The sequence below is a fragment of the Gossypium hirsutum genome, chromosome A11 (genome assembly GCF_007990345.1).
Source record: "Gossypium hirsutum isolate 1008001.06 chromosome A11, Gossypium_hirsutum_v2.1, whole genome shotgun sequence".
Taxonomy (NCBI): domain Eukaryota; kingdom Viridiplantae; phylum Streptophyta; class Magnoliopsida; order Malvales; family Malvaceae; genus Gossypium; species Gossypium hirsutum.
The window spans coordinates 404,313-429,667 of record NC_053434.1 but is presented as its reverse complement, the minus strand read 5'-3'; the positions used below and the strand labels follow the sequence as shown (position 1 = coordinate 429,667).

Sequence of the window (25,355 nt, the reverse complement as noted above, 5' to 3'; positions counted from 1 at the left end):
AACTGAGCCTAGTACACCCAAATCACCAAGAGGAATTCAGGACACTTGATACGAGATCAAAGGCCCGACAAATGCGTTCCAAACTAAATTGGACCATCCAGGAGTTTGTTAGTAAGGCCTTAGATGCGTACACAAAAGAAAGGGAAAATCAAGATTTCAAATATTGGGAATCTTGGTCCAAGACACCAAATCTTGCAGCCAAAGCGCATTGGATCTCCATTACGAGCATCAACGATTCAATTTCGGTAGGAGATGGATCACAAGCCCAAATTCTTGAGGGCAAGGCCCAATAAGAAGATTCCAAGCCCAATCAAGAAATCCACCCATACTTAGTTGAAAATCAGGCCAAATTGTCAAAGTGGCCCAAGTTGTAAAGTTTTATTTTTATTTATTTATTTATTTTACTTAGTTTAAATGTTTATCCAAGAGTCCCAAATAAAAGACCCTTGGCCGAATTTCCATATTAAAATAATTAGGAGTTTTTTTTTAGTTTTAGTTTTAGTGTTCTAATTAAATTAGGAAAACATTTGAAAGGCCTATTTATATGGTTTGGCCAACCACCCTACATTACATTACAATTACATTGAAAATTTCAGATTTGATTTGAGTGAAAATTCTCTTTGAGTTCTTCAAGGATTTTCTCTTGAGTTTTCTTTAGAAGTTGTTTTAACAATCTTTTTGATTGTGGGAGCCATCTTCAACCTTCTTCTTGCCATTGATATTCTTTGGAGGGGAGATTAGAGCCGTTTGAAGGGAGTTGTGAGATCTTTCGGGATTTCAAGGCTTCTTAGGACTTATCTTTTAATTTCTTACTGTCAATTCTTTCTTTATTTCTACTTGTGCTGGATCATTATCTAATCTATTTTCTGTTCTTATTGTGTTTTCAGCCTTTTTCTATCTTAAGGAATCAGCCCAAAAATCCCCAATTTCTAGGGTTTTTCCATACTCTTTTTGGGTGAAATTAGATTGTCAAAATTTGGGGAAAACTATCTTGGTGTTCAATTGGGCAGAATCACAATCTCCTTGAGGGTTTCAAGAACCCTAACACTTATTTCTATTCTCAATTTGATTCTTTGCTGATTTGGGGATTTTATTTCAGATCTGAAAATTCAAAAATCTAATCTTTTAATTTTCTGTTTCGTTTCAGATCTAATTGTTTAGGGTTTTCGTAGGAGTTTCTCGTGACTTGGCAACTCGATCTTGGTCCGCGCGCAACCCCGTATCATTTGGTATCAGATTTTGGGCGTTTTGGGTGTTCTTGGTTGATTTCTAAACTGATCTCTATTTTTTAAATTACAAACAGCAGTTTTACCCAGAAAAATTTTCGAAAAAAATTCATTTGAGTGGGTAAACGTTTTCTGATTGATCTGAAATTTTACATACATATTTTTGGCACTGTTATTGAATATACAAAAATATTTCCCGCAAAAAAATAAGTCGAAAAAGTCAAAAAATTGAAAAAATACGAAATCCAATAAAAAATTAAAAAAATATTCAGCGGGTTGAATTTGGTGCCCAAATTTTCCAGATCAAAATTAAATATATAAGGACACTCCAGATTTAATTTCGTGATTTTTGGAGATCGGGAACACCTCGAACGAAGTTGTCAAGTTACTCCGCAGTTTTTCGGGTTTTCTGTTTTCAGCAATTTTTATTGATTCTTAGCTGTAGGTTTTCATTTGTTTACCTTTATTCTTCCTTTACGTTATCTAACACCTTCTTGTTTCTTGTGTTAGTAGGATTTAAACGTGTGCACAACTTCTTCCTCGGTGCAACACGAATCAATTGGTGTCTCGTCAGTTTTTGGCATCCTAGTGCAAATTAGGATTCTTTGGTAGTTTGGTTCACACTCTCTAATTGGTTGATATAAACTCTGATAAAGAACTCACAAGATTGAATTCGACCTCATTGAGAATTTGAATTTTCTTTTTGAGTGATTAATGGTGAGGTTTGCTAACTTTTATTTTTGAGTGTTGAGTGTTTATTTTTTACAGGTTTTGAAGATGTCTAAAGGTGATAATAATGATGCACTTATGAAAGTCCAACAACAGTTAGATGGACATACTGCTGCAATCACACAAATAAATGTTACACTTCAAGCATTGAATACTACTTTGAATGAGGTACGAGTGAATCAAAAACATCAATATCGAGATCCAATTAAGGAAGATAGGGATAACCAACCCCAAAGGCGCGGCCCTCGACGTGTCACTAGAATGGATGATGATTTTCATGATCGTGGACAATCATCTTTGGCAAAACCAAGGAGCGAGCAGCAACGAGAACATCTCTTTCATACTCGCTGCCATGTACAAGGTAAGCTTTGTAGAGTTATTATTGATGGTGAAAGTTGCTCGAACATAGCCAGCACGACGATGGTGGAAAAGCTTTGCTTAACCACTACCAAGCATCCACAACCTTATCAACTACAAGGGCTTAGCAACGAAGGCCAATTTAGGGTCACTCAACAAGTGCGCATTGCCTTTTCTATCGGTAAGTATCAAGACGAAGTTGTGTGCGACGTAATGCCTATTCAAGCCTGCCATTTGTTGCTAGGAGAACCATGGCAACTGGATCGAAAAGTCACTCACGATGGTCGTACCAATAGGTATTCTTTCAAGCATCAAGGAAAGAAACTTACCTTAGTGCCGCTCACTCCGGAACAAGTCCATGAGGACCAAATCAAACTGAGAAATTCTGTTAAAACAAGTGAGGAAAAAGAAAAAGAGAATGAAAAAGAGCAAAAAGAGATTGAGAGTGAAAAGGAATGTGAAACAGAAAAGAAAATTGAAAAAGAAGTTGAAGAAAGAAGAGAAAATGAGTTAGAAAAAGAAACAAAAGAAAAAGACGAGGAAAGGCTAGTGAGGAATGTTTCCACTAACCAAGATATGAATTTTTCTTGTGTTGCTACTTTTCAGGTTCCCGAAAGATCGAAAGATAACTTTCAACTTCAATACCTCTCAAATGAAAGACGCTTTCATACGATCAACTTAAGCAAAGATGAAATCACACTACATGATCTCGAAGGTAAGCGAGGTAAGGAAATTTTAGAAACCGAGTCCAGTGCAGATTTGAAAATTATTGATAAAACTTTTGGTGACTTAGTTCTTAAAAGATCCCATCATTTTGATCCGATTAATTGTTACTCTTCGATTGTGGTTGATAAAGTCATTACGAAAAGAAGCGTGATTTGTTATTCTCTTGATTTACCTTGTGTAAAATCCTTGAATTTGTCCAAATCTGTTTTGGAGAATAAGGTAACGAAATTTGCCAAATTTGTTTTCAATTTATATTCTTGCCTTAAACAGTTTATGTGGTTGTACATGAAGTTTGAGTTCCATTTGACAAAGGTTAACTCAACAACGGAGATTCGACTACACTATGCCCCCGATGAACGAAGGTTTGTTTTAAATGAAAAAGGTAAAATCAACCCTTATTCTTTTGCTTATCGAGGTAAGATGCTTGAAACCTTTGAAACACTTTTGTACTCCTCGGATAGTGATAAAGATCGTGTTGATGAACACTTAGATCGAAACGTGCTTGACTGTCCTATTTTATTTATTGATGATCTATCTGTTTTGATGGTTGATAAAAAGATTCTTGTTTTTGATAATGCATGTGTGAGTGAATCTATAGACCGTCGATTAATGCATGGTATGATTATGCAACTCTGTGAACCATGTGAATCTTTTCAAATACCTACTTGTGACGATTATGTTTACCATTTGATTTATTACTCGCAATTTATTCATGGTTTGTGGGAACAATGTGAGACGACTGAATGCCTTAAAACATGTCCATCTTTGTTTCAAATATTTGACGAGGCAGTGGTGAGTAAATTAGATTGTTTGCATGGTAATCTGAATCTGTCCATTCACATGCGTTATACCTGTTCTGTTATGCTTATGATTGGACTACAAGCTTGTTTCCGTTGCTATTTACTATCTCATGGCTATTCTTTTCAGTGGACTCAATTGCCATTAGTCCCGTTCGATAGAGGAAAGTCGAGTTCATTTGATTTTTCAGATTCGAGGACGAATCTTTTTGAGGAAGGGGGGAATGATACGAGATCAAAGGCCCGACAAATGCGTTCCAAACTAAATTGGACCATCCAGGAGTTTGTTAGTAAGGCCTTAGATGCGTACACAAAAGAAAGGGAAAATCAAGATTTCAAATATTGGGAATCTTGGTCCAAGACACCAAATCTTGCAGCCAAAGCGCATTGGATCTCCATTACGAGCATCAACGATTCAATTTCGGTAGGAGATGGATCACAAGCCCAAATTCTTGAGGGCAAGGCCCAATAAGAAGATTCCAAGCCCAATCAAGAAATCCACCCATACTTAGTTGAAAATCAGGCCAAATTGTCAAAGTGGCCCAAGTTGTAAAGTTTTATTTTTATTTATTTATTTATTTTACTTAGTTTAAATGTTTATCCAAGAGTCCCAAATAAAAGACCCTTGGCCGAATTTCCATATTAAAATAATTAGGAGTTTTTTTTTAGTTTTAGTTTTAGTGTTCTAATTAAATTAGGAAAACATTTGAAAGGCCTATTTATATGGTTTGGCCAACCACCCTACATTACATTACAATTACATTGAAAATTTCAGATTTGATTTGAGTGAAAATTCTCTTTGAGTTCTTCAAGGATTTTCTCTTGAGTTTTCTTTAGAAGTTGTTTTAACAATCTTTTTGATTGTGGGAGCCATCTTCAACCTTCTTCTTGCCATTGATATTCTTTGGAGGGGAGATTAGAGCCGTTTGAAGGGAGTTGTGAGATCTTTCGGGATTTCAAGGCTTCTTAGGACTTATCTTTTAATTTCTTACTGTCAATTCTTTCTTTATTTCTACTTGTGCTGGATCATTATCTAATCTATTTTCTGTTCTTATTGTGTTTTCAGCCTTTTTCTATCTTAAGGAATCAGCCCAAAAATCCCCAATTTCTAGGGTTTTTCCATACTCTTTTTGGGTGAAATTAGATTGTCAAAATTTGGGGAAAACTATCTTGGTGTTCAATTGGGCAGAATCACAATCTCCTTGAGGGTTTCAAGAACCCTAACACTTATTTCTATTCTCAATTTGATTCTTTGCTGATTTGGGGATTTTATTTCAGATCTGAAAATTCAAAAATCTAATCTTTTAATTTTCTGTTTCGTTTCAGATCTAATTGTTTAGGGTTTTCGTAGGAGTTTCTCGTGACTTGGCAACTCGATCTTGGTCCGCGCGCAACCTCGTATCAACACTACTCGTCCGTTACTGGTTTACTCAAGGAAGAAGGTACCAGTGCAAGTTCAATCATTTTCTTCTCCTATAAGACCTGAGGTAACTGCTGAACCTACTTTGAATTCTAATATTACAGATTTAGATGATTTTCCTATTGCTATTAGAAAGGGGACTAGAGCTTGTACAAAACATCCTTTGCACCTATTCATGTCTTACAAAAACTTGTCCCATAATCACAAAGCCTTTCTTACTAGCCTAAATTCTATTTCCATTCCTAAAACTGTATTCGAGGCATTAGAAGATGAGAATTGGAGAAATGCCATGAAGGTTGAAATGGAAGCTCTTGAAAAAAATAAGACATGGGACTTAGTGAAATTACCAGAAGGAAAGAAACCGGTGGGATGTCGCTGGGTGTACACAGTGAAATATAAGTCAGATGGTTCTTTGGAGAGGTACAAAGCAAGGTTGGTTGCTAAAGGGTACACTCAAATGTATGGGATAGACTATCTTGAGACATTTGCCCCTGTTGCAAAGATGAACACTGTAAGAGTGTTGTTGTCACTAGCTGCCAACCGAGGCTGGAAATTACAGCAATTTAACATAAAAAATGCCTTTTTACACGGTGACCTTGAGGAGGAAGTCTATATGGATGTTCCTCCAGGATTCAGTCCAAATACAGGACAGGCAGTTTGCAGACTGAAAAAGGCTTTATATGGACTAAAACAGTCCCCAAGGGCTTGGTTTGGAAGATTTACCAAAGTGATGCTCAAGTTGGGGTATAAATAGAGTCAAGGAGATCATACTCTGTTCGTAAAACATTCATCTTCAGGGGGAGTGACTGCTTTATTAGTCTATGTTGATGATATTATTGTGACTGGTGATGATCTAGAAGGAATGGAGAAGTTAAAAAAATGCCTAGTAAAAGAATTCGAAGTCAAAGAGCTAGGTAAGTTAAAATATTTCCTTGGTATTGAAGTGGCACACTCTCGGGAAGGAATATTCATATCTCAGCAAAAATACATAGTTGATTTGTTGACAGAAATAGGCAAGTTGGGCTGTAAACCAGCAGAGACGCCTATAGAGGTGAACCACAGACTCGGAGATGTATTAGAAGATACAGCAGTTGATAGAAGGTCATATCAAAAACTTGTGGGGAAGCTTATTTACTTGTCCCATACCAGACCAGATATTGCCTATGCAGTAGGTGTTGTAAGTCAGTTTATGCACAATCCTAAGGAATCACATCTTAGTGCTGTATATCAGATTCTACAGTACTTAAAAGGCACGCCAAGCAAAGGAATCTTATTTAAAAAAGGAGAAAATTTAACCCTTGAAGCCTATACCGATGCAGATTATGCAGGATCTATGGTTGATAGAAGATCAACCTCTGGTTACTGCACTTTCCTATGAGGCAACCTTGTGACTTGGAGGAGTAAAAAACAAAACTTTGTGGCTAGATCTAGTGCAGAAGCTGAATTTAGGGCAATAGCTCTTGGAGTTTGTGAGTTGTTATGGCTAAAGATTATATTGGAAGACTTGAAGATCAAGTGGAAAGGTCCAATGAAGTTGTATTGCGATAATAAGTCTGCTATCAATATCGCACATAATCCAGTTCAACATGATCGAACGAAGCACATTGAGGTGGACAGACATTTCATAAAGGAAAAATTGGACAGTGGCTTAATTTGCACTCCAATTGTGTCCACTGATGAACAACTAGCAGATATACTTACCAAAGGATTGTTTGGGTAGTTGTTTCAGAAATTAGTAAGCAAGCTTGGAATGGATGATATCCACTTCCCAGCTTGAGGGGGAGTGTCAGATTTCAGAATATTTGAGTATATCAAATATGATTCTAAAAATATTCTATCCCTAACTTTAAGGCTGTACAGTATCCCTACAATTATTCTGTTTCCTAGCGTAAAGTTACCTTAGGCTAACTATGTGTATAAATATGTATGTAATCTCTTGTGAAAAATATAATAGAAAATATCCTGTTTTTCACAAATACTATGGGATGTAGCTCTAGCATGTTGAATATTTACTATGAGAAAAGAACCAAAAAACAATTGATGTATATTTTCAACTTTTTTAACCCGCTTATGAAGTTAATATGTATAAGGAGGGATTTGATCATAAAATAGGAAAGAAATTCAAGAGTAGTGCCTGGATATCTTTTCTTGGTACAAAGAAGGTCCTATCTTGGGGATTGGGGAAGGGTTTGCAAATACTGGGATTCAAATACCAAACTTTCTCAGATGCCATCTCTTAAGGTGATTGCATGAACCAACTAAGGTATGCTCCGAGTTTGAAAGGCTTAGAGTTTCATATCTAAGTTAAAATTGAAAGGAAAGAAAAGCGTAGTAATGATTTGATTGTTGACAGTGGAAGGAGACAGTGACAAGTGCTGTGGATGACCAATTTGGAATTAAAAAAGAAAAGAAAAGAAAAGAAAAGAAAAACCTAATTTGGAGAGGATGAACTCTAAGGTCAAGAATAGTACAAAGAAAAAAGAAAAAAGACGAATTAAATTAACTTCAAAAGAATAAAGTAGTGGGGATCAAGATTGATTATAGTTAAAATTAGTAATAACTAATATGTTATTTCACACATTTATTTTATTATTGTAATTATTTAATTGATAGGATTAAATAAGAAGAAAATATAATAATATTTTTCATACAAGGTTAATTCATGGCTATCATATTGCTATTGAATCTGTCATTATTTGTTCTACGATCATAAAAATTGTCAGAATTCTTGTTGGCATTTTATTTTACAATCTAAAGATTGTTTATTCATTTGATTTGGTTTTATGATTATAATCAATGAAGATGTTAAATCAATTATTTCAATAACTTAAGGCATTATATTTGGTTAGACATTTCAGTCATTAGTTCAACTTGTTTGTAACTAAGTTTAGAAACAAAACTTCAGGAAGATAGTTATTTTGCATCTCAATTCTAACTGACGCATCCAATGGCTTAGTCCTTATCTATATGCCTAGTGATATCATTATCCTGCCTATGTTCACATTTTAAATTCATTGTATTGTCTCTATTGTAGTGCTATTGCTTGGGGGTTGAAGACATGGAGCTTCTATCAGGAGAAGAGCTTCATACGCCAAATTCATTCCTGGTTATGTTAAATGGGCTGATTCTTGGCAAACATAGAAGGCCACAGGTGCTTTTGGTGTTCCTTTGATGCCTAAAACATCGATATACATATATGAAAGTCTCTCAATTCAACTGAAATATAATTTGAAACTGGTTTAAACTCTTGGACAAATGTTTTTTATCTTTGATGCTAGGTTTAAGGCCATACTCCCTAAAGAAGGAAAAAGAAAAAAATGAAGAAGATGGTGCTAAGAAGTTTATATCAGTAAAAATTTATATATTAATATCCAAAGTCAGCTCATCAACTTTAATCTAAATCTATAGCTGTCTGTTACCTATATAATTTTTCTTTTTCTGCTTAATTTAAAGCTATGCCCTTCAGAAAAATTTTGAGATAACAACTTTTTCCTTGCTACCTTTATAGTTGTATTTGCTTGCATTAAATCACTATTGTGTACTAGTGCGTAGATGCGGCTATGTGTTGATGTTCTTTCTTACAGAAATTTTCCCAACTAGTACCTTCCTAAGTTAATAAGGATATAATTCCTGTTTGTTTGAAACTCTGGGGTTTTCCTCTGCTTTAGAGATCTGCCAGACAGCCTTTGCCTTTTGTAATAGCTGAAATTAAGCTTTTAAATCCCCAGAGCTTAGGTTTTTGACAAGAGTTAAGTGAAAAAAGAAGCTGTTATGAACTTATAGTAAGAATTTTTGAACGATGAGAAAGAAGTCTTCGTTTTTTTCAAATATTTTGATATCACTTTTTAATAATGCTCTTCTTCAAAATAATTCTTTATTGCAGCATCAGCTATGCCTTTGTTGCTCCGACTTTTCATTTTCTTAATATGTTTGTGCTTGTCACCCGTTTCCAAGGCTATTTAGAAATTTGTATGTGGATATATACCTCCAAGAATCCTCTAAATATATGGAAAATCTTTAAAAAAAAAAATTTAACATACTCATCTAAGGCCTCTAAATATATGATAGCTTGTTTATTGCCCTGATTTGTTAGGACAAAAAACTTGGTATTATATCATTATATAGCATCTTTTTTTCAGGTTGGAAGGTATCCTTTGATTGCATAGCATTCTAAAACCTTCTCTATTTTGTTTAAACCACTTCTTGATATGAACAACATTTTCTTTTAGTGTTTTAGGAATTATTTTATACTCTGAAATAAAAAGATTTAGAACTTCCTGATCGTTCTTCAATTCCTAAAGTGCATACTTGTTTTGTAAAATTTATGCATATATTTAGTAACTTTGTTCCACCAGTCTAATAATGTCTCTCCCCTCTATGTAGCATTTTGCTAATGCTCTGAGAAAGCTGCGAAGAGCTGGCAAAATTGGTGAGTTTGTGAGCGTCTTCGTAAATGAAACGAAGGTAAAATTTTCTTCCACTTAAAAGCTATGTAACTATCTTGTGTGTTATTGTATAAATTTTCATTCAGTTTGCATAGCTATGCTTTCTGTAGTCTTAAACACCTAATATACAAACTAAGGCCAAGATCAACTTTCAAATGCATCTAGGTAGTCTTAAGCACAAGAATTTTGATTTTAGCTTATGTTTGGAATAAAAACCGTTATGTTTTCTAGTTTATAAAGATCGTTTATTTGTTTTGCTGTCCTCTCTTTTGCTTTTTGATCTGACAATAATTAATGCACTCATCTGTTTTTGTGGGCTGTACTGGTCGCTGATCCAGAAAGTAATAGACAGGAGTCAAGCCCAATGTTGATCTTGTAGTTAGCTTGTTTTTTCAAAGAAATGGCTCTTAGATTGTTTTGACAATTTATTATGTTCTTTATCATATACTTCTTGTAAGATCTCGTATGAGTGATTCTTGCATTTTTGTTGTGGGATAGTTCCCCATCTGTAACTCTGTATCCATGCAAAAGCAGATTTAATGGTGGATTCAAGAGAATCCTTTAAGCTGCAGTTCTTTTGTGAATCTTCAGTGTAACAAGTCTGGTTGATCTCTTTCTTGCTTTAATATCGTCCCTGGTAGAAGCTTCTGTATTAAAATTTGGGTTGCCATATCATTTCTATTACATGGCATTTTTGTTACCCATGTGTATGTCTCATGTCTGTGTAGTTTATAATTTTCAAAACTTATATTTTAGAGGGTAAGTTCAGGAATTTAAAATAAATGGCCTGTGAATAGATATTTAAATCCTCACCTATCATGGGAAATTGAATAAATAACAACTATACAGTAGAAAGTGTAGAAGATAAATCAGTTTATCTCAGTAATTATGCGATGGGATTCTTTACAGAGAAGCTGTGGGGTATATGCTCAAAAACTAGCTTTAAGATGGAGAAGAAAAAGAATTGTGGATGATTTCTTTTTCAAATGCCAGCTTCACCACATAGTTACACGATGTATACATGCATATGCACGCATGAACTCACATATATTAAAGCTAAATCCCACTGTGTTCATGGTCTAATCTAATCCCTTTTAAATTGTGGTGTTCCTGTCTCCATATGTGGTTATATTTGTTTTCTATGATTTTTTTTAAAATTGGACTAGAGTGCAGGTATGACTAGTAGTTTTCATCGTTCCAGCTTTTATTTAAAATATTTACTGATTCTTGAGATTTGAAATTGTTGATCAGAGGTGTGTGTATATTTCTTCTGATGGAGGTCGAGTTTGTCGACCATTGGTAATAGTTGACAAGGGAATATCGAGGATCAAAGAACACCATATGAAGGAGTTGCTGGTAAGAGTTATGCTTCCTATTTTATCCAAAGAGAATAATCTTGGTTGAAAACTAATTCTAAATTTTGTGCTTATCAAGGATGGAGTCCGTACTTTTAATGACTTTTTAGGTGATGGATTAGTTGAGTATCTTGATGTCAACGAGGAGAACAATGCTCTGGTTTGTTTCCCCTGATGTTTTAAAGGTTTTTAATTCTGTTGTTACAATTTATATATATTTGAGTTTTGGAAACATGATTCTCTGTTTTTAGATTGCTTTGTATGAAGAAGAGGTTACACCTGAAACTACTCATATTGAGATAGAGCCTTTCACGATCTTAGGTGTTAATGCTGGGTTGATTCCGTATCCTCATCATAATCAGTCACCAAGAAATACCTATCAGGTTTTTTACATCACTTTCTGATATCTTGAACATGACATAACTGTGAACAGTAATTTTTGCTCTTATCATATCTAAATGTTTCTTCTGTACTTGTAGTGTGCAATGGGGAAGCAAGCAATGGGAAATATTGCATATAACCAGGCAAGCAGTATTATTTGCTATTCTGTTGATATTTTGTTTCCTGCTTTTGAGCAATGAGTCCTTGTATTTCACAAAATACAGTTGCTTGAATTCAAGATAAAATTTATGAAGTTTTCATTAGTCTGATATCATCGTGCAAGTTATATATTATGCTTACCCTAAAATGATTAAATAATCTGATATCACTGTGTGCAAGTTATATGCTCCCACACACATAAAATCTGAAAGATGACTCATGTTTTCTGTGAAATATCTATCTTAAACTAGAGATGGGCTTTTGCCTTAAGTATTTGAGGCATAGGGCATTTGCCTTAAGTATTTATGTTTACGTTTATTTTGTGTCAGTTTCTATCTTTTTAAATTTCTTCAGGATTTCTATCATGGAACTTTGTCCTTGTACTTTTATCAAAATATTCTTTCTTTGCTGAGGCTCTCTTTTGTGCTGTAGTTATGTCGGATGGACACATTACTTCATATATTGGTGTATCCTCAGAGGCCTCTAGTGACAACAAGGACAATTGAACTGGTTAGTAGTCTGTATATTGTACAGCATGATCACAACATTTTTTCCCGTAAATTTACTGCCTTTGCTTTCAGGTTGGATATGATAAGCTTGGAGCTGGTCAGAATGCAGCTGTTGCAGTCATGAGTTGCAGTGGTTATGACATAGAGGATGCTATTGTCATGAACAAGGCTTCTCTAGACCGTGGTTTTGGGCGTTGTATTGTGATGAAAAAGTATGCAACCTTTTCAAATTTGTAATATTCTGATAAAACATTCTAATCCTTCATGGCTTAGCAATCACATATTCTCTTCCACATTCTATGTTGAGCAGGTATTCTAACATTATTCAGAAATCTCGAACTGGAGCATCCGACAGTATTCTTAGGCCACAGAGAACTGGACCTGGTTCCGAGAAGATGCAGGCAATGCCTTACTTTATTCCTGACTGCATGATTAAATACTTGCATTGTCAAATTACTGCTTTTTTAAGCATTTTTTATTTGATGAAATTACATACTTCTTTTAATTACTCACCATTACTATTATATCAGTATATATATTTGTAACTGAAGAATTTTGGAATTGTAATCTTGTATATCATATTTGATCAAATTCCAGTCATATATATATAAATATACAATGTGACTAAAAAAAATGAAAAATTCTTAACTATAAGCCTGAGAATCTTCCATCAGGAGCCTATCAATTGTCTTCTGCAGCTGTCACTTAAGTCACTTAGGGTGCGTTTGGTTCGCTGTATTGGATTAGAGGTGTATTGGGATTAGAGGTGTATTGGATTAGAGGTGTAATAGCTAATCCACTGTTTGGTTGAATGTAATGGAATAGAGGCGTAATAGTAATCTTGTGTTTGGTTGAATGGAATAGAGGTGTAATAGCATAATGGAAAAAACTAAAATGACTAGAATACCCTTAGCATAAAATTGTTTTGGTAAATGATTATTGTTATTGTTATTTAAATTTTAATAAGATTATTATTATCAGTAATAAATATTTTAATCATATTTAAACATATTTATAATTAAATATATTTTAATTAAAATATATAATTTAATAAAATTCTTAATAATCAATATTCTTATATGAATTTACTCAAATCATAATATATGATACTATAAAATATAAATTAACATAATTATTAAATATATTATAATTAAAATATATAATTTAATAAAATTCTTAATAATCAATATTCTTATATGAATTTACTCAAATCATAATATATGATACTATAAAATATAAATTAACATAATTATTATTAAATATATTATAATTAAAATATATAATTTAATAAAATTCTTAATAATTAATATTCTTATATGAATTTACTCAAATCATAATATATTATACTATAAAAGATAATTTTAAATAATTAAAATTAAATATATTTTAATTAAAATATATGATTTAATAAAATTTAAAATAATTATAACTAATAAATTATCTTATATGAATTTGTATAATTTAATAATATATAATTTCATAAAATTCTTGATAATAAATTTTCTTATATGAATTTATACAATTTAAAATAATTAATATTAAATTTAATTTAATAATGATATATAATTTCATAAAATTACTCAAATCAAAATATAACTTGAGAATTATATTCTGGATAAACATAATTAACTTATATTAAGAAAAGGTTAGATGAAATAATCTTATATACAATCAATGTATCAAATATAAATTTTATAAAAATAATTGAGAGACAAACAAATTAAAAATGAGAGCAACTAGGTTTTATGTATATATATATGTAAGTAGTCCATGTTAGGGGCTAGAGAATTAAGAGGCAAAGAGCTATATTGGTTTTGGAATGAAAAAATTGGTACAAACTGCAATTAAAGCTGAAATTAGGGGAAGAAAAAGCTAAAGTCCACAATGTAGGTAAAGGAATTTATTAATACAACAAACATAGATGTTTGTGGGAACCCATGGTTTATTTTTCAGCATCTGCTTATAATTTTGTCATTAAATTTATGATAAAAATTTCTTTTAATTCTTTTTTCATCAATTAATTTGGGGGTACCATTCTAGGCCAATGCCCACATGTCTTCATTTATTGCTATTATTTTGCTCTTTCATCATTTGTGGTTCTCTTGGTTACTTCCCCATCTTTTTAGGTACCATGAATATACCATTCCTTCATGCAAATTTTTATTTGAGCTTAGAGTTAGCACAACTTATTTTAATAATGTTTAAATTTGAACGAGATCTTTGAAAGTATCAAAATCGTTAAATAAAGATCATAATTGATATTAATACAAGAATTGGTACTAAAGTTTGATGTCTTTTTAAATTATAACGATCTCATCATTTTTTGATCCATGTAGTACTCATTTTTTTATATTAATACAAAAATTGGTACACCATTATCTTTAAGTATCAAAATATTTATCAAATACAAATAATAGATTAAAAAAGAAAAATAATTATTATTACATATAATTTAATAATAATATATAATTTCATAAAATTATTGATAATAAATTTTCTTATATGAATTTATATAATTTAAAATAATTAATATTAAATATAATTTCATAAAATTGATTCTCTCCTATCCCATAAGTGAGTAAGAATTGAACTCTAAAAACTAAAAAAAACATAACTATATCGAATTATCATCAACAACTCGATTGAATTTACAACAATTCTGAATTAATTGGAAGTACTGCCTCAATATCTCACTTCAACTAAAAATATAAAGCAAGCATTCAATAACCTCCAACTTCATGTGTCCATTCCACAAGTTAAGGGAAAAAGCAATCTCTGCCAATTCTGGATTTATACGATGCATTGATAAATCAGGAAAAAGAAGGCCATGAGGTAAGGTTGCTAAAAAAATCACAATGAATCAAAAGTAATTTACCTCTCTAGGAAGGCTAAATTGCCAAGAGCACATGTTTCCTCTAAAGCACCAAAAACCAGAAGGTATATTTGTTGACAAGTTGCAGTACTGCCTCAAGATCTTAGTTCAACTACAATATAAAGCAAGCATTCAGCAAAAGAAATTAAAAGCTTACTTGTTCCTCATTTTCTGTATAATGGTCTTTGCAAAGATCTGCCATTTATTCCCTCTACACTCTTTGTTGTCTTCGTTCCCCTGATAGTAGCAAATTTCTAAAATCAAAGCTTAAACTCTAGGTTTTGGCTTACTTATACTACAATTCATTAAACCCTGTCACTGAAAAGCACATCTATAATGTTAGATAAATTTTGTCTTGCATTGGTCACAACCTTGACATTGAGATCACTAGAGATGAAAGTTATATAATTCTAAAAGACAATGCACAGAAAATACCAACCACCTAGTCTTACATCAACATAAAAGCCTAAGTTATAAGAAAAAACAATATTTATGATTAACATTAATAAAAATCAGAAATCAGGTGATCAATCACTAGTTTTTGAACGAAACATGAAATGTATATCAATGAGTCAATATACCATTGAATGAAAATGCAGTGAGTATAGAGATACAAGATCATCAAATCTCTACTTACTCTGCCTATGTCATGAGCACCAATGCCAGAAACTAAACAATGAAGCTGAATGATGTCCATCACTGATCCTATGAATTAAAACCAAGCAATAACAAGTCAACTGTCAAAAAAGAATTAAAGTATGAATCTTAATATCTGAATTCGGGTGCCCACCATGTCCTCCTATGGATACTTTTATGAAATCCAAAGCAGAACCTTTTTGTTACTCTATGTTGGAAATTTGGCAGCAAGTATCAACAGATTTGCAAAGCAAAACCAATGAAAAATCGAAGCAAAAAGAAATGAAAAGAAAGCAGCAAGCAAGACTTGAATACACAGCAAAAATTGTAACTGAACAACCATCTCCATTTCAGTTGCTTTGCTGTTGCTGATCTTGACAGTAGCTGGCAAAGCAGGCAACGTATGTTTAATGTTTTTCTAAGATTTCTCATGTATTAGAGGATTTTTCATGTATTATACATCTATGTACCATTGATGTAAACCAGATCCAGTATCTTATACTTTGTCCAGGTCAAAGTATCCTGGACCTTTGACTCTTATATACTGGGATTCAGACTCAGGTGCGTGTAAAAGGATACTTGGAAGATAGAATCAAGGTGATTATTAGTGATCAGGGAAGTATATGTCCTAGAATTGTTCTTTAAAGCATTCTAAGCCATTGCATTTACGTACTGAAAGCAAACAAGAAACCAAAAAGAAAAAGGGTTACAGGCACTTAAAGTCTACAAGATAACAAGATAACAAACAACAACTAACAGAATGTAGCAAGAGAATCATCTTATTGACTAAGCTGTCCGCCTTTAGCAGACAATCCAATTCATAGAAGTATCATGATTGTGTCTATAAAGAAGAACAGTATGATAGAGAGAAATGGTTTAAATTGTTAGTAAAATATCTTCTTGGTTTTATTGAACTTCTGACACCTCTGCCCACTATACTTGTACTACAATACATTCTTGGCAATATAAAATTGTCATAACATTGTAGGACACAGATCTGAACTCCAAGCAACCAATAGCACAGTTATATACCATCTTGAAAGACTCACCCAATTTAAACTTCAATGAACGTCTATCACGGTAATTTTAAGACCCTGCTTCATATAAAGCATAAAACTAGAGTAGCAGTAACAAAACTAAGGAATATAACAGAGAGCAAAGCAACCACCTACCAGGTTTCGCGATAACCTCTTCTTGAGGCTTCAACATTATCTTCTAAAAGAACGAACCGATACCAAGATTGAAATAAGTAAAGGTTTCAAAACCTAGACATGGGGTCTCATAGGCATAAATTCAATGAAATATTCTAGATAAAAGCTTGGAACATGGAAGTACCTGAAGTATTTGAGCCTCACCACCCAATATTTGAAATGGGATCACAGCATCTTGCTGACTCTACACAACTTTATACCAAAAAGAGACTATTATGGATATATATATATAAGATACATTTACACACACATGCTGAGGCATTTAGACTACACAAGATTAACATTCTAATTTCCACTAAAGCTAACAAAATATTTGTTGTTCACCGAATTCAACACTTATACTAGCTACTTTCACAGTTTGATCACTGAAGTCTTAGGAATAAACAACGTGATATAAAAATTTATTACAAACGGATCAACTTCAACAGTGAAATCAAAGTCAAGTCTATTTAAAGGAACCTCAATCATTATTTCTCAACGATGCGAGTTAAACATAACAGATCAAATGGCATAACATAACCTAAATTCCATTGAAATGCAAGCCAGTTGCAAAGAAACAAGGTTGAGTCTCCTCAGTTTTACCTTAAATTTATCATGAAACAAACAGAAAACCGATACAAGAGTAAAAAGAGTTTTGCGAAAAAATAAAATATTACCTGATAAACGTAGGGTTGAAAAGGAGTAGAAAGAAAAGGGGCAACCATTGAATGATCTCGAATTTGAAATCAAATCCTTGAAGTTTTCGAGGTTTTAATCTGAAATATAATTCAGAAGGGAAAATGAAATTAAAAAACAAAATTCACTGTTCCACTTCTGTTCTTTGTCGAAGCGGTCGATGGACGAGCTGACATTAACTGGTTGTAAAGAAAAAGAAAAGAAAAGGTTGAGAGACAGAGGGAGCAAATCGGTTGAAACTTGAGCAAATCGGTAGAAGGCAGAAGGAAGGAAGAGGAGACGCAATGGGGAAGCCAATCGGGAGGGTAAAACAGGTAGGGTAAAGGAAGCAGCACCTAAACTGAGCTTTGGGGATGTATTACAAATCGGTGGATTTCACCGATTAGGTCAGGAATGTATTACACCCGTAATAGCATTACCATGAACCAAACAAGGGAATAAAGGGGGCTTAAGTGGGGCCCACCGATTAGGGGTGTATTGGTTATGCCAATACACCCAACCAAACATTAATGTTAACGTATGCCCCCTTCCAAAGTTGAGCCATAGCAGTCTAGGATTCTGTTGGTTGTAAAATTCCTCCTATCAAAAGATGGCATTTTAAAACACATACACTTGGAGCCTTTTCATTAAAAGGGATAGCTTTTGTAATAGAACCCTCTAAAATTTTTATTTTCTTACTGAAGGGGTCTACTTGTAGTTGACAGAGGAAGTTATATATTTTCTGTAGTTGTGGAAAACATTATTAGGAGTCTAGGATTGTATCACGTCTTGATTCTTGGCTCACAAAACAGCTTAAAGTTGCATACTTTGTAGCTAAGTTACTTTGACTCAGTTGTAAGTGTTGGATATGGATGTGTTTGGCACAGTTATGTTCAGTTTTTCTGAATTTTTCCATGAATGCAGAGGATCCTTAACTAGCTCAATAACATCTACATGGAAACACCTTTGAAGTAAAGTTTTTTCTGCTTATTCGGAAACTGGTAAATGGTGCACAAGTTGTTAAAAAAACATTTTGCATGTCCAAAGATAGCAAAGGCAATATTAATGGCTCAATCAGTTTTAATTTCCAATTCTGAAAATTTATCTGCTACCTCGTAATATCTTCCTAGAGCCGCTTCTGTCTGCCTCCAGTGGATTCCTTTACATATAAAAATAGATCTTTTTTGTGATTTCCATCAAATTTCAATTGTGAAGATCTTTGTGTAGATATTAGATGATGATGGAATTGCTGCTCCTGGGGAGATTATTAGACCAAATGACGTCCTTCTTAATAAGGTCTCTATTCATACAAGAGGGATTCTTGTATCTTCAGAACCTCTACTGGATAGGTTAGTTTAATTTCTGGCTGGTTCTGTTGTTGTTCTTTTGTTGTTGTGAAAAATTTCTTACCAATTTCCAATTTGCAGTGCTTATAGACCTGCAAAGCAACTGTACAAAGGTCCTGAAGGAGAGTCTTGTGTACTGGATAGAGTTGCTCTTAGCTCTGATCAGAATGGAAAATTATCAATAAAATTTTTAATACGCCACACACGTCGACCTGAAGTAGGCAATATTGATTTGGCTTCATTATCTAATATTTTTCCTTGGAAAACCAGGGTTGACTTTGTTTCCTTTTTCTTGCTATGTATTTGCTCAGCTTGGTGACAAATTTAGTAGCAGACATGGCCAGAAAGGTGTCTGCGGCATTATCATTCAGCAGGAAGATTTCCCCTTCTCAGAGCGTGGCATTTGTCCTGATTTAATTATGAATCCTCATGGTTTTCCAAGGTAATATCTTATATTTTATTTAAAAAGATGTTATGATCTGAATGTCTAGAATCTCAGGCATTCACCCCTACAGCCTTTCTGTAGCTCCTATTGGCTATAAAAGGCAGTTTCTTAGTCTGGTAAACACCTGAGAAAGCGTTCTCTTACAAACATTTTTGTCGCATTATCCATGAACAGCCATTTCTGTGATTCTGTCAGTTTCTTTTCTCATTGAGACATGTTCTTATGCATGAACAACTAAATAACACGATGGGTTGATTTACGCATGATTTTCCCATCCCACCTTCGTAAAAGGAAAAAGAAAAGAGGCTAGTCAGTCATTTCCATAAATCTACATGTCCAATTAAGATGCCTAAACAGCAAAAATGAATGACCGCATTCTTGCTGTTTGGGTCTTAAGAAGGTCTTCATTTTGAGTCTTGGAAAAAGATATTAAGTGAATGCTTACAATTGGGAAGGGAGATGGATCTAACTAGAGCTTTCGTGGGGTGGGATGTGGAGAACAAGTGTTTGACATTGTTGGAACATCAAAGAAGCATTTATGAATTATGGTTTACTTGAGGTGGTTGTTGGTTGATTTAGGAAACTTTTTTTTCTAGTCTGATGCATGTTTTGCTGTGCTGTTTTTTTGGTTCCTCAACTATTGTCCTGGACGACTGACATTTATGCATAACTACAACGAAAGAGGGTATATGTTTAAACAACAAAAAAATTTATGCCTTTTCCGCATGCATGTGTTTTGTGGATTTAAGAAAAGAATTGAGGACAAAAATAAGGTAACAGAATAAAAAGATGTGATTTTGTATATCCATTTTTATGGAAAAAGTTCAACACAAGTTATAGGGAAAGCCATTGAATATGGTATGAAATTCCCTTAATTGATAGTGATCCTTGATTCTAAGGATCTTTTTATTAAAACTTCACAAAACAAAGAAATCTAATCTCCTAAACACAAGCTCTCAACTTGTTGCTTGACGCATATTTATGGTCTCTTTTTTTTTTTTTTTTTTGTTAGTCGAATGACAGTAGGCAAGATGATAGAGCTTCTTGGAGGCAAAGCTGGAGTTTCATGCGGTAGGTTCCACTATGGTAGTGCTTTCGGGGAGCCTAGTGGTCATGCGGATAAGGTTGAAACTATAAGGTTACTTGCTACCTTCCTTTCCCAAACCCTCCACTAATTTATCATTGCAAGCATAGCAAATTTATCATATCCTTACTTTTTCAGTGAAACCCTCATCAAGCACGGTTTCTGCTACAATGGCAAGGACTTCATTTATTCAGGTTTTGCAGCTTACTATCCTTCCCCCTCTCCCCTTTTCTTGAAACTTGGAGCCTACTGCAGGTGTCAAGATTACTAACTTCTGTTAAGAACAGGCTTTTTCTATTCCATTTTATTTATAAGACATTACATAAATATTTATACACATAGTAAGCCTAACTTAGGAAACTCTATACTAGGAAACAAACTAACTCTAGGGATGCTGTCTAAAAAACAGCCTTAAAGTTAGGGATAGTAATCAGTAAAATATTTACAGAATCCTATCTGATACACTTAAATATTTCTTAATTAGTAAACTGTAATCTGACACTCCCCTCAAACTGGGAAGTGGATATCATCCATTCTCAGCTTGCTTACTAGTTTTTGAAACAACTTTCCAGACAACCCTTTGGTAAGTATGTCTGCTAGTTGACCATCAGTGGACACAAATGGAGTGCAAATTAAGCCACTGTCCAGTTTTTCCTTTATAAAATGTCTGTCAACCTCAATGTGCTTCGTACGATCATGTTGAGCTGGATTATGTGCAATATTGATAGCAGACTTATTATCACAATACAACTTCATTGGACCTTCCCACTTGATCTTCAAATCTTCCAAAATAATTTTTAGCCATAATAGCTCACAAATTCCAAGAGCCATCGCCCTAAATTCAGCTTCTGCACTAGATCTAGCCACAACATTCTGTTTTTTACTCCTCCAAGTCACAAGATTGCCTCCTAGGAAAGTACAATAGCCCGAGGTTGATCTTCTATCAACTATAGACCCTGCATAATCTGCATCAGTATAGGCTTCAAGGGTTAAATTCTCCCCCTTTTGAAATAGGATTCCTTTACCTGGCGTGCCCTTTAAGTACTGTAGAATTTGATACACAGCTCTTAAGATGTGATTCTTTGGGGTTGTGCATAAACTGACTTACAACACCGACTGCATAGGCAATATTCGGTCTGGTATGAGACAAGTAAATGAGCTTCCCCATAAGTCTTTGATATGAACTTTTATCAACTGCTGCATCTTCTAGTGCATCTCCAAGTCTGTGATTCATCTCTATGGGTATGTTTGCTGGTTTTCATCCCAACTTGCCTGTCTCTGTCAACAAATCAACTATGTACTTTTGCTGAGATATGAAGATTCCTTCCCGAGAGTGTGCCACTTCAATACCAAGGAAATATTTTAACTTTCCGAGCTCTTTGACTTCAAATTCTTTTACTAGGCATTTCTTTAAATTCTCCATTCCTTTCAGGTCATCACCAGTCACTATAATGTCATCTACATAGACTAATAAAGCAGTCACTCCCCCTGAAGATGAGTGTTTTACAAACAGAGTGTGATCTCCTTGACTCTGTTTATACCCCAACTTGAGCATTACTTTGGTAAATCTTCCAAACCAAGCCCTCGGGGACTGTTTTAGTCCGTACAAAGCCTTTTTTAGTCTGCAAACTACCTGTCCTGTATTTGGACCGAATCCTGGTAGAACATTCATATAGACTTCCTCCTCAAGATCACCATGTAAAAAGGCGTTTTTTATGTCAAATTGCTTTAATTTCCAGCCTCGGTTGGCAGCTAGTGACAACAACACTCTCACAGTGTTCATCTTTGCAACACGGGCAAATGTCTCAAGGTAGTCTACTCCATACATTTGAGTGTACCCTTTAGCAACCAATCTTGTTTTGTACCTCTCCAAAGAACCATCTGATTTATACTTCACTGTGTACACCCAGCGACAGCCCACTGGTTTCTTTCCTCTCAGTAATTTCACCAAGTCCCATGTCTTATTTTTTTCAAGAGCTTCCATTTCAACCTTCATGGCATTTTTCCAATTCTCATCTTCTAATGCCTCGGATACAGTTTTGGGAATGGAGATAGAATTTAGGCTAGTAAGAAAGGCTTTGTGGTTATGGGACAAATTTTTGTAAGACAAAAATAAGTACAAGGGATGTTTTGTACAGGCTCTAATCCCTTTTCTAATAGCAATGGGAAATTCATCTAAATTTTCAGTAGTTTCAGTAGTAGGTTCAGCAATTACCTCAGGTTGTATAGGAGAAGAAGATGATTGAACTTGCACTGGTGCCTTCTTCCTTGAGTAAACTAGTAAAGGACGAGTAGTGTCCTGAATCCCTCTTTGTGATTTGGGTGTATTAGGCTCTGTTTCAGGTTGCTGGACAGGAGCTGGAATGTGAGTGTTTGGTTGCTGGACAGGAGCTGGAATGTGAGTGTTTGGTTGCTGGACAGTAGCTGGAATGTCAAGAAGAAAGAATTCTCTGTCCTTATCTTCTGTGAATAAGATCTCCCCCTGAAGATAAGGACGAGTAAAGAAGTTCTCTTGTTCTGCAAAAGTAACATCCGCTGATACATAAAATTTTTTTGTGGCTGGATGATAGCATTTGTACCCCTTTTGAGTGGAAGAATAACCGAGAAAGACACACTTGACAGCTCGTGGATCAAATTTTCCTCTATTTTGAGAATGTACATGTACAAAGGCAACACAACCAAATATTTTGGGAGGAAGGTTACTTGAAGTACTAAAATCAGGAAAGAATTTTGCTAGAACTTGCATAGGACTTTGAGATTCAAGGACTTTTGTAGGCAAGGAAGGTTACTTGAAGCACTAAAATCAGGAAAGAATTTTGCTAGAACTTGCATAGGACTTTGAGATTCAAGAACTTTTGTAGGCAATCTATTTATCATATGAGTAGCAGTTAAAACAGCCTCCCCCAGTATTGTTTAGGGACATTTTTTGGAACAAGAGGGCTCTTGTAATAGCTAAAATGTGACCATTTTTTCTTTCGGCAACACCATTTTGTTCGGGTGTGCTAACACAAGATGACTCATGTATAATGCCTTTTTCTTGGAAATATGGTGAGAGAAACTGATTGAAATAGTCCTTGGCATTGTCTGACCTAAACCTTTTTATTTCAACTCCAAATTGTGTTTTGATCATGTTGTAAAAGATTGGAAAGACAGACCTTACATTAGATTTCTGTTTTAAAAGAAATATCCAAGACACACGGGTACAATCATCAATAAAGGATACAAACCACCGAGCCCCAGAAATATTTGAAATAGTGGATGGTCCCCAAACATCACTATGAATAAGAGTAAAAGGAGCGGATGTTCTTTTATTGCTTACCGGAAAAGAGGTACGTTTATGTTTTGCAAGTTCACAGACATCACAATGGAATTTTTCAACAGTTAATCCTTTGAACAATGAAGGAAACATAATTTTAAGTACTCTAAACGATGGATGACCAAGGCGGAGGTGATGGAGCCAAATTTGGTTTCTATTGGTTTTAATAGATTCGGATATGAAAGATAACGGTGAGGAATTCAGAGCACTAACTTCTCCACTGGATTCCTCAAGATAGTATAGGCCATTTACTTCCTTAGCATGTCCAATCATCCTCCTCGTATTCTGTTCCTGAAAAAGACATCGATTGTGATAGAAAACCACACTACAGTTAGAGTCTTTGGTAATTCTTTGGATGGATAGAAGATTGGTAAATAGTTTTGGAACATGAAGGACATTTTTAAGAGTAAGGGTTTTGTTTATAACAATATCACCCTGACCAGCCACTTTGATCACAGAACCATCGGCTACTATTATCTTTCTAATACTAGGGCAAGGTGTATATGAAACAAATTTTTGTGAGGAGTGGGTCATGTGGTCTGTAGCTCCTGAGTCAATGACCCAAGAACTTTTTGTGGGTATATCCGAGATTTTAGAATTTTGAGAAGAGGATATACCTGAAAAAACCAAACCACTAGTACCTATTGAAGGAGATTTTTCCAATGATCCCAGCAGATTCTTCAACTTCTCAATTTCTTCTTTACTGAACTCAACAGATGATTCTTGAGAATTCCCTTCTCCAGTGTTGCTGGTTTTGACAGTTTCAGCCATGTTTCTTTTGAACAAATTCTACAGGTTTGAGGGTTGATCGGGAATGAGAAGAAGTTGCCAGACAAAGAAAAAAAATCCCAGAATTTGAGCTAAAAACCTGGCTCGGATACCATGTTAAGAACAGGCTTTTTCTATTCCATTTTATTTATAAGACATTACATAAATATTTATACACATAGTAAGCCTAACTTAGGAAACTCTATACTAGGAAATAGACTAACTCTAGGGATGCTGTCTAAAAAAACAGCCTTAAAGTTAGGGATAGTAATCAGTAAAATATTTACAGAATCCTATCTGATACACTTAAATATTCCTTAATTAGTAAACTGTAATCTGACAACTTCCTATTTCGAATGATGCATTGTGAATATTTCTACCCTTTGATTATAACAAGGAGACAAGAGTTTCAAACCATTTTTTTTAAGAAGTCACAAATAGTTCAAATGGTTGGTTAGAGAATAAATATTGAGAGCTATCTCTATTGGGACCTCATCTTTAGTGATGTGGATTCATCTGTTGCAGTATCGTTGACAAACTGACAATAAGTTGTGGTACAATATCAATGTCTGAATTTATGATTGCTTGGCGATATTAATGCCTAATTGCTTATATGATTATGGATGATATACACAGAAGAGTAAAACAGAATCTAGAATTGAAACTGAAGATTAGAGAGTGGGGCCTAAAAAATGCAACTATGTTTTCTAAAACCAGTCCTTGCCTTCAAAGAATGTGAATTCCCTTGCGATTGTAGCACACAAAATTATTTCTAGAATAGTGGTACTGCTTTTCTTATGTTTTGTGATGTTTCAGGAAGATGATCTGCAGTCAATATCATTGAATAGACCTATATTTTTAGGTCCTTGATGTGAAATTTTTAGTCACTGATATGTACTTCCAAATCTTAGTAGAATCA

At 34.2% G+C, this 25,355-nt stretch overlaps 1 protein-coding gene and 1 long non-coding RNA gene across 4 annotated transcripts in view; one reads left to right on the top strand and one right to left on the bottom strand.

Moving 5' to 3' along the window:
- LOC107924482 (DNA-directed RNA polymerase III subunit 2) overlaps positions 1-25,355 on the top strand; it is a 40,339-nt gene that overhangs the window by 11,697 nt on the left and 3,287 nt on the right. The window contains exons 19-32 of the mRNA XM_041080413.1: positions 8,290-8,406; positions 9,639-9,719; positions 10,952-11,056; positions 11,135-11,215; positions 11,307-11,438; positions 11,535-11,579; positions 12,028-12,105; positions 12,177-12,316; positions 12,415-12,505; positions 18,705-18,826; positions 18,905-19,040; positions 19,135-19,265; positions 20,281-20,406; positions 20,491-20,546. Of these exons, the coding sequence (XP_040936347.1) occupies positions 8,290-8,406; positions 9,639-9,719; positions 10,952-11,056; positions 11,135-11,215; positions 11,307-11,438; positions 11,535-11,579; positions 12,028-12,105; positions 12,177-12,316; positions 12,415-12,505; positions 18,705-18,826; positions 18,905-19,040; positions 19,135-19,265; positions 20,281-20,406; positions 20,491-20,546 (1,441 nt within the window). The remainder of the gene's footprint in view (positions 1-8,289; positions 8,407-9,638; positions 9,720-10,951; positions 11,057-11,134; positions 11,216-11,306; positions 11,439-11,534; positions 11,580-12,027; positions 12,106-12,176; positions 12,317-12,414; positions 12,506-18,704; positions 18,827-18,904; positions 19,041-19,134; positions 19,266-20,280; positions 20,407-20,490; positions 20,547-25,355) is intronic.
- On the bottom strand, positions 14,631-17,951 carry LOC121209568 (uncharacterized). Of its 3 annotated transcripts, none has more exons than XR_005904691.1 (5): positions 17,480-17,951; positions 16,948-17,015; positions 15,614-16,827; positions 14,980-15,213; positions 14,631-14,888 (listed from the first exon to the last, which is right to left on the bottom strand). It is a non-coding gene; the product is annotated as an uncharacterized lncRNA (long non-coding RNA). The 3 variants fall into 3 exon arrangements; XR_005904692.1 differs by having other exon boundaries at positions 15,614-15,681; XR_005904690.1 differs by having other exon boundaries at positions 15,614-17,015.